The sequence below is a fragment of the Dasypus novemcinctus genome, chromosome Y (genome assembly GCF_030445035.2).
Source record: "Dasypus novemcinctus isolate mDasNov1 chromosome Y, mDasNov1.1.hap2, whole genome shotgun sequence".
NCBI lineage: Eukaryota > Metazoa > Chordata > Mammalia > Cingulata > Dasypodidae > Dasypus > Dasypus novemcinctus.
In genome coordinates this window covers 16,838,144-16,849,994 of record NC_092216.1, presented here as the reverse complement: position 1 = coordinate 16,849,994, position 11,851 = coordinate 16,838,144, and the positions used below count along the sequence as shown (strand labels likewise).

At 41.3% G+C, this 11,851-nt stretch overlaps 1 protein-coding gene across 1 annotated transcript; it reads left to right on the top strand.

Annotated features, from left to right (window-relative positions):
• The first annotated feature begins 6,127 nt into the window (after positions 1 to 6,127).
• LOC139438338 (testis-specific Y-encoded protein 4-like) lies at positions 6,128 to 9,860 on the top strand. Its single transcript, XM_071213430.1, has 6 exons — positions 6,128 to 6,836; positions 8,350 to 8,427; positions 8,539 to 8,650; positions 8,724 to 8,869; positions 8,962 to 9,047; positions 9,637 to 9,860. The coding sequence occupies exons 1-5, from the start codon at positions 6,267 to 6,269 to the stop codon at positions 9,013 to 9,015; spliced, it is 960 nt and encodes a 319-aa protein (XP_071069531.1). The 5' UTR covers positions 6,128 to 6,266; the 3' UTR covers positions 9,016 to 9,047; positions 9,637 to 9,860.
• Positions 9,861 to 11,851: the final 1,991 nt, after the last annotated feature.

Here is an 11,851-nt window from a genome sequence, read left to right as displayed (position 1 = left end):
ATTTTTATTCTCTATTCTGAATACTGAAAAAATAAATTACATGTGGAATTTATTACACATTATATATTAATCATAAGGATTGAAAATATGGAGCATATTTAAATTGATTCACCTGTCACTATTTTTACTACTAAGCAAATTGTATAAATAAATAAAAAACTGGTGAAATATGCTACTAGGCAAAATGAAAAGAAAATGCATAGACTCATTATCATAAAGCTACAATGTCAAGTACACCAATAAATACTTTCAAGGATGCAAACTTAGGTGCTTTAAATTGCCCAATAAGTTACCTTAAAATCTTGTTATATCTATTTTGTAAAGAAAATAGTTTATAGGCTTATGTAAGGAATGATTTAAAATCATACTTGAAATTAATAAAAATATTCCCATTTATAAATTCCATATAAAATGTTCTGAAAGTAGTTAACTCAATACTTATCATTATTTAAATAATTGGAATAACTTTCTAAATCACAAGAAAATATATTCAAAGTTGAGTGAAATAGATTTAATTCTTTTATATCAAATTTCTATCACTTTCTCTAAGTTGGGAGGCCCGATTTTTTGAAAGGCTCAATAATGCATTGCAAGTTTTCCAAAATACAACCTCAGCAAACAGCTTTGGCTAGCTAAACTGCAATAGCTAATGAAATGCTAATCCCAAAGCTTTCATCAGGCCATATTCCATGCGATTCATTGACTTGTAGAATTAGCATGTTAAAATGCTTCACCATAGGGAAAAAGCATATAACCTAAGGTTAAAGAACAGTCATTTTAACTGTTCTATTTTGGAGTTAATCTCTTTATATAGATACTTATTGACTCACTCATTTATTTACTTGCCAAAGAATTACTTAGCAACCGTCATGTGGTGGGCATTACTTAGGCCTAGATGACCAAAACAGACAATCGTTGCAATCAATTTCCATACATTTTAATAATAGAAACAAATGATATAGAACCTAAAAGTAATGTGTATCATATAAAATGGTGAGACACGTAATAGAAGAAAATACAGCTTGGAAGGGTGCTAAATAACTTCCTTGCTTAGCTTTGTATTGGGCATAACACTGTTACTTAGATTCCCCTCCTTTATCTCTTTTCCTTAGACAGGACCTTTACCTATTCCAGGTTCGTCTGTCCACTTTTGGTCTTGTATATATTAGCACCCTTTAGCTGGTGAAGGCTCTTGATTTCAGAGACATCACATGAGGATCAGATGATGCTACAACAAGGGATGAATGAGATAGTTCTTTGTAGGATGAGAATTAAGCAGCTTTGAAGATAATCCATCTTTCTTTTTTTCAAGGTTCATTTCTCCCTTATACCCTTTAAAGAAAAAACTGTTGTCTTGTGAACAGCTACAGAGTGTTGTAAAGAATCATATCTCATTCTTTTTTTCCCAATTATTTCACTTCCCTTGTTTCATACCCAAAATCCCCTGGGCTTGGACCTCCTAAATTAATTCTTGGCCCTTCAATCATGCTGCAGACTCTGTTTTCTAGCATTCCTATTTTTAGTATGAAAGTAAATAGCATCACCTAGGAACTTGTTAGTAATGCACAATCTCAGGCCTTACCACATACATACTAAAATAGAATCTGGTTTTTAATGTGATCCCCAATAACACGTATGCACAAGTTTAAGAGACACAGTGTTGTTCTACATCCTAGGACTAGTCCATAATAAATACAGAAAGGTAGAGTAAGTGCTTAGGAACACAGAGCAACTTGACATTACCATGTTTCTATTTTATTTTACAAATGTACTATTCTGCAAAGAATTAGGATATTAAAAGAGCTGGTACTTTGATATGCTTAATTCATAAGGCACTATTCTGGAAGACCCAAGCTAAATAATTGATTTCAGTGTTAAATTGGATAATTAAAGAAAACAACACTGATAAGCTCTTATTTCCAGATACCTGAAGGAGATGAAGGAGATAGCAGAGCATTCAATTGAAGGGAAAGAGTTTTACTTACAAGGAGCCTTAAGTTTAAATACCCCTGAGACAGAAATATTGTTTCTGATTAATTTGAGAAAAAATCAAGAATGGTTTAAGGATTGGTGCAGAAGAATGAGGGAGATGAGGTCAGAAATGTGTGAATGATTGTGTATCTGTCTGTGATTGAGGAGAGAAGGGATGCAGATTATGTGTAGCTTTGTATGCCATGCTCAGGTTTTACACTTTTATTTGGAGTGAGATGAGAAGTTATTGGAGTGATTGAAGTAAGAGGAGATATTATAGAAATTATTATTTAAAATAAGCATTTTTAATAGACCTAATGTGGGTAAAGTCTGAAGCAGAAAGACCGGAAAAAAGACTGGAGATTGTTGCAATTATTCTTTTGAGAGATGCTGTTCTCTAAAACACTGTCATAGCAACGAAGAATATGAGAGGCAATTGCATAATGAATGTACTTTGACGATATTGTCAAGAGGATTTCCTGATAGAATGGACATGGGTTGTAAAACTGTGAAAGGATCAAAGGCAGCTATAAATATTTTGCCTGAGCAACTGGAAGGATGGAATTGTCATGAACTAAAGTGGAATGTGCAAAATTTATTCACAAAATAAGCCAAGGATTTGGGACAGCCCAGTTATTCATAAACTTAACGTACAATAATTAAAGATAAATGCCTCCACTGGCTCTAGAAATCTTATATTCCCTATGACACCTCATGTGCCCATGCAGACAAAGCATGGAAACAGGCATAATCTATTAAAATGGAGAAGCGTTTTGAAAAGATTTTAAATATAGGTTAACATCTTGTTTCTATCACTTTCTTGGTGAATGCTGTGGAACAATTAATGTCTACCCGTACATTTCTTACATTGTAAAATAGGTGTATCATTATTTATTTCTTAGGGAGCTTGAAAAACCTGGAAATGATATCAGCTGGCGTTACTAATTCTCAGTAATCCTTGTGTCATAATAGAAGGATGATAAGGAAGCATGTCATCAGATGTGTTTACATTTATGAACTTGGATATTTGGGTAAGGAAAAAATTAAGTTAGAATGGAAACACCATCCACCCTTTAAAATCCTGTTAATAGGAGAAGTAGAAAGAACCATGTTTTAAGTGCTTCAAAAATTTTACTATTGTATTTTTCTAGGTTTTCTTAAGCTTTTCAAGTGAAAATTTGTACTCTGTTCTATGTACACCTATTAAAAACATAATTTCCAAGAGCTGTTAAAGTAACCACTGGACTGGGGAGTAAGAGATACAGATTCTAGTCCTGCCACCTGCATTTGGCCAAATAACTTTACCTCCTTGATTTCTGTTATTTCAACTCTAAAATGAGTTCAATGGACTCAATAGGAGAGCTAACAAAAGAATGAAGATGGACACTACCCATCCCAAATAAATTACAATTAAGACAGCTCTATCCATCTACCACATGGGATCTAAGTCCCATCTCAATCAGAAACAGAGTAGACATCACCATCCCAAAACCCTCAAGATTGGGAAAGAACGATGGACTAAAGTAGACATATTATTCTATTATAGACATTATTATTCTAGCAATGGAAGAACTTATATCATTGATATAAAGGCAGTGGCCACCAGAGGTTCTGAGGGGGAGGGAGAGAGAAGAATAGGTATAATATGGGGGCTTTTTGGTACATTGGAATTGACCTGCATGGCATTGCAATGATGGATACAGGCCATTATACATTTTGCCAAAACCCATAAAATTGTGTGGGGCAAAGTATAAATGATAATGTAAACTATAGTCCATGGTAAGCAGCAATGCTTCAATATACGTTCATCAATTGTAACACATGAACCACACTAATGAAAGATGTTGTTAATGGGGAACCGTGTGGGAGGAGGAATGGGTGGGGTATATGGGATTCCCCCATATTTTTATGTAACATTTATGTAATCTAAAGCTTCTTTAAAGATAAAATCAGTACATGAATTAATAACAAATAAATGAATAAATAAATAAAATGAGCTTCAAACAGATTATTGTTAGGATACCAACTAGCACTTAATAAAATGCATTGTATGATTTGAGAAATAAAATCTTGGCAAAGAACACGTAATACCTTTGTGAAGGCTGCATTCTTTGGCATTGTATTTTTAAACTGAAAGCTCTCTCTGCATAAATTAATCATGTTTGTAAAAGGCAGTATCCTGAGGAGCTGGGGCAAGATGGCATCGATTTACACTCACCACCTCTCTCACACACACAAAAAGATTGAGATCTTGCCTGAGTGAGCTGCTTTGTACTCTTTGTAGGCTTGTATTCTCCTCTGGGTCTCTGCAGACGTAGGTTCCAGTGCCTGGGGATGCATGGAGTTTCTAAATATGATTCTGTCAACAGTCTTTATATGTGGTGAGACGGACGTGGCACTGCGCTGCCTCTGTGTGGATCCTGAGTTGCAAGGGACCCAATAAGGGCGAAGGGTCATGAAAATTGGCCTTCTTTATGGGAAAGATTTCTCCTGCCTATGATTTTTCAGTTTCTTCAAATCAGCATTTGTGGATTATTTTCTGATCTCTGCTGTCCTCCAGCAAGCAGAATTTGGCCTTTTACTCACTTCATCTCTGGGGAGGCTTTTCTAAGAGACTTGTACATTGACATGATGATGACATCACTCCAGAAGTGTTTAGTGCCCCTTATCAGTATTACTAGCCACGACCCAGAATATTATTCCATAGTATACAAACAGGCACTTGTCATTAACCACTTGCCTTATTTCTGCTTAACTCCTTATAAACTATATTCCCAGAAAGACCATGCTTGGGGGGCCAACTGGCAAGAAATTGTCCTAAAGAACTTCATGAGATAAAATGCCATACATGGTTATGTAGCCTCCTTTTATGTTTGCCCATACACTGATAGAGAAAATCAAAAGAATTGTCAGGTCAGAAGAAGAGGACTGTGGATCTTCCTTCTCAGCTTGACAGACCCAGGGATAGAACATATCAGAAGAACATTTACACCCCATTTTAAAAGAAGGGAGGCAAAGAAACGGTAAATTGGAATAGGAGTTAAGATCTTTGCCTGGTTTCCTCAAGTCCTAATGAGATTTGTTTCTCCAGGCTAGCATAATAGTTCCCCAGTGATTTTTCCACAGTATGATCTGGCATGGTGTGGAGACACAATCAAACTTGCCTCAACGTCAATTACACTTTGACCACGAATTGCTGGGTTTTGAATTAATTATCTTAATGCGTTGTTACTTATTACAATTATTTTTGTATAAAGGTAAAAGGAGAGGAAATAAATATTATGGTTTTCTTGGTATGGAATAAAACAGGTTCTGAAAGTATTTTTAGATGAACATCCATTACAGCTGTGTACATCAGGAAGACAGAAAGAAAAAGTAAAAGAAAATGTATGATATGGAAAAATACAATATACTTTTCAAAACTCCTTCCAGCCAGTCTTGGACCTTGTCCCCAAAGCGTCTTCTTTCCTGAGCGGCGACAGTTTTTCCTTTGAGGGATTTAGGTCACCAGCTTGGAAGAATCTACTCCGTCCTTCTCCCTCACGTTATAGGAAAGAGTGCAGGACCTGTGACCCCATGATCTTGGGTTCCATATGCGTATGCTTTCTGTGCACTACTTACCGTCACGATCTCTCTCCACTGAAAAACGAGCAAGGAGAGACATTTGTGTAGGTCGAGCTAACGGTGCCCAAAATAGGAAACGTGAAAGAGGAAGAACAGGGCGCCTTTCCGGGCAGCGGTGCTCGGCTGCCAGGGCGCAGTTTTCCCGGCTCCGCTTAGGTTTTGTGGGCGGGATAATTGCTGTGGGCAGCCAGATCCTGTATGGCGGGGTCTGCCTCCATGGCTTAGGAAATTCCGCCCCAGAACCAGCCGGGGTCCCCGCGCGGGCCCTGACCTGACCTTCACTGAGCGCCACGCACGTTCCCCACCAGCCTGCTGGAGGTGAGCAGCGCCCTGCAGACTCGCTCCCTCGAAGGCTGGGCTGCGGGTTGCAGGCGCAGGCTTTGCTCCAGCCCAGTGTGAGGGCGGGGCAGGAGCGGGGAAGGGCAGGAGCGGGAGGGGCCAGGGCTCTGCGCCGCCGGAGGGGTGGGGGGGAGGGAGCGGCGTGGGGCGTGGAAAGCGCGGCTTTCCCGCCACTGGCCGTCTTGCCGTCACCAAGCGCTGCGCATGCGCCCAGCTCCACACGCCACAGGCTGCCGGGGGCCCACCCGCTCAGCCCAGAGCCGCTGGTGTACCCGCAGGCGTGGCCTGGGGAGAGCGTGTGCGGCGTCCTTGCCTGCACCGGCCCGGGCCACATGGCGAGTGAAGCGGGTCCTGGCGAAGGCCCGGCTCCCCAGGCACGCTCAGAACACCTCCGTGGCCTGGCAAGCGGCCCTCTGGTAGGAGAGTCGCTCGGGCGCCCTGGCCAGCGGTCCCCACAGAGCTGCAGGGCAGGGGCGGAGGCACAGGACCCAGCTGGAGGGATGGAGACGGGAGAGGCGCCCTGCGAGGAGGCCGCGGTGCTCTGGGTGGAGGAGCTGCCGGAAATGGAGGTGATGGAGGAGGACATGGTGCTGGAGAATGTAATGGCGGTAGTGGACGTAGTGGCGGAAGAGGAGGTGCAAGAGCAGGAGCGAGAGGCGGAGCAGAAAAGCCTGGAGGAGGGGCAGGAGGAGTGCGGGCGGGCCCAGCCAGGGTATGATGCGGAGGCGGCCCAGACATCAGTGGAGGCGCTAGAGGCCCTGCAGTTAGAGCTGAGCAGCGTGAAAGTCCGAACCAACCGGGCCTTTTGCCGGCTGAAGCACAAGCTGAGGCAGGCCTTTAAGCCGCACCTGGAGCGCAGAAGCAACATCATTGAGCGTATTCGTGGCTTCTGGTTCAAAACCGTATCCTTGTACAACTGCGTTTAGCTAAACTCCAAGAGCAGAAAAAGCTCCTTTCTGGTGATAGAAGTGGTTTCTTGAAGGCAGGGAGGGGGTTTGACTGAGGAGACACAAGGAAACTTTTGGGGTGGTGAAAATGTACTAAATCCTGTTTTGACTTGTGATTATGTGGGTTTGTACAGTTGCGGAAACTGAACAAACTACGGGTTGTGCATTTTATTGTATGTTAGTTATACCTTAATAAAAAAGATCATAAGAGCCTAAACAAACAAACAAATCGTATCCTTAGTACAGTTCCAATGGGAGTGGACTAGGCAAGAGGATGGGGGAGGAAGTCAGGGCTGAGGAAGGAGGCAATCCTGTGGGGGGATGGAATACTTATTGAATTAAGTGTATCGAGTGAAGCAAATGGCCACCTTCAGCACTTGCAGAAGTTTTGATGAATCCGTAACTTTTCAGCAAAGCACAGGAATTTTTCCTGGTGGTAAATATATATATATATATATATATATATATATATTTTTTTTTTTTTAAAGTCTATTTAGGTATTTAATTCCCCCCCTCCCCCCCTCTGTTCTCTGTGTCTATTTGCTGCGTCTTTTTCTTTGTCTGCTTCTGTTGTCAGCAGCACGGGAAGTGTGGGCGGCGCTGTTCCTGGGCAGGCTGCATTTTCTTTTGCGCTGGGCGGCTCTCCTTACGGGACGCACTCCTTGCATGTGGGGCTCCCCTACACGGGGGACACCCCTGCGTGGCACGGCACTCCTTGCGCACATCAGCACTGCGCGTGGACCAGCTCCACATGGGTCAAGGAGGCCCAGGGTTTGAACCACAGACCTCCCATGTGGTAGACGGACACCTCCCATGTGGTAGACGGACACCCTAACCACTGGGCCAAGTCCGTTTCCCCATATATATTTTAATAGAATTAAGAATAACATAGAAGTTCCGTAACACATTTCACATTTAAAGAACCGGTATTTATTAGCGTAACTGAGTAGAGATTGGTTCTGTATGGCAATCTTTATCATTTGTCCTGGCCTATTACTGCCGGTACCTGCCTGCAAACAACAGGTCCTCAACACATAGATTCCTTTTCATACTAAGCATTGTGTCTTTGTGGGCGCATTTTGACACCATGCAATATACTCGGCTTATAAATGGCTTCCCATTCATCAGATGGTCCTTTTAGAACTCTAATCATATACTCTTGCTTCACTTTAGAATCCAGAGAAGCTTATCTAAGATTCATTGCCTCAAGTAAACATCCCCAAATTTTCACTGGTTAATCAATGATTGTCCTCAGAACATCTATTTTCAGGCATGACACCTGTATGCATACAAAAATTAAGTTCAGGAGCTCTCAGAAAATAGGATATAAGGAGGCTTTTAAAGAAGGATAAACTAGCAATAGCAGTTTTCTGGGAAATGTGTCTTCCTACTTCTGATTGCTTTCCAGGTGTGTTGACCATTTTTACCCTTGCCATCCTCGTGTATTTGACTCCTTAACCCAGTGCAGATTCTGAACCATCCTCTGATGTCAGCAATGATCAGCGACCAGGATCAGGATATGCTCAACTATATGATCAGTTTGAAGGTAAGAGATGGGATGCTTAAAGTATAGGAATAAGTGAGGGGAGAACTTATTAAGCATAGAATCAGGCAAGGCCTGGAGTGATTTTTCCTGTCTCTGCTTTTCCCTGTTCAGGTAGAAGAGTTCATCCATCCTACAAATAGTTGCAAAATCATATTTTTCTTTGGGAGAAACCCTTACTTCCAAAATGAAGTGATCACTAAGGAGTATGACATTACTATCACTGGTAAGAGGTCGTTCTGTGGGTAGTTTGGGGAACTGGTGAACAAGACCCTCTCCCTATCTTCTTCTTTCTACAGGATATAAGGCATCTCATTCCACTCCAATCCAATGGCTCGGTGATTATGAGTGCCAGACCAACAGCTACAGTAACTCCAATACCAGCCTTAACTTCTTCAACTGGTTGTCTGACCATAACTTTGCAGGATCTAATAGAATTGCTGAGGTAAGTCCCCTAAGGGCAGTATCAGAAATGGCCTTGGTGGGTTTCCAAGATCCGTGGGGGATGCTGGCTCATTTGTCTTTGTCCATTACCAGATCATCTGTGAGGATCTCTGGCTGAATCCCCTGCAGTACTACCTAAGGATATAAGAGACAAGAAGAGGGAACAGAGAGGCAGACAGGTAAGGATCTCAAGTAGGGTGGTGATGGTGGGGAATAAATGTGTTTTGAAGCTGCTTTCTTCTGGTAGAGGAATAGACAGTAAAAGTAAGTCATAGCGTAACTCCAGGTCAGTAAGTAGTTACCCTATAAGGGATACTATAGTACAAAACTGCTTATGGGAGAGAAAGCTAAACAAGGTAAAGGAGGATGACTGGAATGGACACTTGATGCACGTGATTCATCATCTCCACTTCTTTGAAGCATTATTCCACAGGTATGGGCTCATGCTTTGCTCCTATATTTAGGTTTGGGGCTCTCTTACCTCTATAAAATTTACGAGTCTTTATGGAATTGATCCTATCTTTTTGATTGCCACAGTGTTTTTTTAAAGACTCACATGTACTCATATCGCACAGCCATACAGAGAATTTAGGCAATATTGCATAGATTGTGGAGGACAATTTTAAACTCTGAGGTACAATTTAAAGATATCAAAGTCAGTAAAATGTGGACAGTCCAGGAGGACCAAGATACTTTGACCTAACTACTTAATTTTAATTTTGAGAAATAGCAATTTAAATATCTTTTATGCGTGTGTGTGTTTTCCAGGGATTGCCCCCCTCTCTTGGATCCGGAGAGAGAAAACCATCAAACTTTACTAAAATAGCAGAAGACCACTTCAGATGCAGGAAATAAGTAATCAACCCCCATTCTCTTACAAAATTGAGAAATGAAGAATGAAGCTAGTGGTGGAAAATACAAAGAATGAGTTTGCTTAAACATGGAATGATAATACTAAGTAACAATAAACACCAAGAGGTCCAAAGTATGTATCATTGTGCATATTTGTGCGTCTTTGGAGTGGATTCAATGGGAAAAAAAAAACTCTACTTACTTTGGGCATTTTTATTTCATACCTAGGAAGTAGAAGTCTATGAACTTTCACACGTGTAAAGGTGGAGAGAGAGGAAGTAACATACCTTGGAATTCCAGTTGGAAACACAATTTTTCCTACCAAGTCAGTTGTTAGGTAATAGGGGAATAGAAAAGAGTGGCCCATTAATTGTAGGCTTATTATTTTCACAAGGAAAGTGAGAGAAGGTGAAAATAAGGGCTTCATGAGAAAGGGGATCACAGTCCGATAAGACCTAGAATCTGTGCTATGTTGCTTGCATAGAGCTTACCTGATACAGCTATTTCTCATTCAAATTAATGGCAGGATGGAGGAAATGTTAATACTTCATCTTTGAACAAAATGTTTTCCAAATCTATATTAATGCAGACCTCTTGGCATGCTAATAGTTGCACTGCCAGTACCAGCACTGCCAGCATATAGGTGTATACCTTGAGGCAGGGAACGTGGAGAAAGAACATTTCCGTGAGAAAGTGGTAAATGTGCTACTGGATTTCTGGCTTAAGTAACGAAATGAAATGGGGAACTGCATTAAAGAAGTACGTTTCCTTGTGATAGTATCTCAGATGAGTTCCTGTGCTTCTCTCAGACTTTATTTTGGGACAAAAATAGACTCAGGCAGAATGAACTTGGTAAATTCACAAATACATTTATCCTGGTGTACTCTTTACACAACATTCCCAGATGTCGACCCTTTTATATTAGCCCTCTTTTACAGATAGGATTAAACTTTGGTCCAAGCTTCCCATTAGGTGATGCACTCAAAAGTTTAGGATAACTGAGACTCAACATAAGAACATTTCTTCCCCATGAAATACTGAAACTAGTTGACTTCTATTTCCTGAGTGGTTTTTGACTCAAAATCTTTCAAAGACAGGACCTGTCCATTTGGTGACTCTTCCCTTTCCTAGATCATCTGTGTCTTCTGACTCAAGCCCCATTAGTGCAATTTTACTGTAGCAGACCAACCCACACCTTGAAAGCCTCACTAAGAAGGGCAAGCATTTACTTGCTTCATAATATAATAATATGTGGTTACTTCCCAGAAACAGCTCTAATCCATGGATTACACTGAAGAATTGGTGCTGCTGTAGATGGAAGTGGGAGGTTGTTTACCACAGGACTTCCTTGTCATTCCCAGATGAAAGAGTCCTCGTGAGCATCTCTGTCACTGACTTTCCTACACTGACATTGCTGGCTCTGAATAGAACCCACCTTCCCGTTTTTATGGGCAAACTATGGTCTGTACTACAGCAGCACTATCAAGGTTGAGAGTTTGATATCAGAGTTCACGAAATCTCCCACACTCCTTCAAACGTAGCCACCTTCTGTGTGGGTTTGAAACTTTTCTTGAGGCAGGCAGCTGAAGCTCTCGCAGAGATTCCTGATAGGCTCTAAAGGCTATTCCCATCACCCAACCACACACAGGACTGAAGGAAACTTTTCCAGAGTCATGATTTTTAGACTTCAAGGAACTCTTGTAGCTCCTGCCAACTCACTCACTAGGAACTGGAAAATAAAACAATAATTCCATTAACTGTGCATGTGGAGGATAGGGCAGCAGTCTCGGCTTGGACATAGGAGTATGAACTGGGCCTGTTTCTGAAGATTACATTGTCCTTTCCAGCTAGTCAATTCTCTTGATAAGGTCTTGCCCTTATCAGTATTTGAAGCATAGAGGAAAAGTTGGGACAAACTCCTCTGATCACTTAACATTCTCTGCCAGCACTTTGCTGCCATGGCTCATTTCTGGTCTGGTCTGCCCTGGCATGAAATGCAGGAAATACTACCATGGATGCAGGTAACAAAGTTCTAAAGTACTCTTGTTGACTTTACCCAGTAATGCCATTAGCCATTGATTTGTTCATGATGTACAACCTAGAAAACACAGCTGTTTCCTTCCCAGAGTAC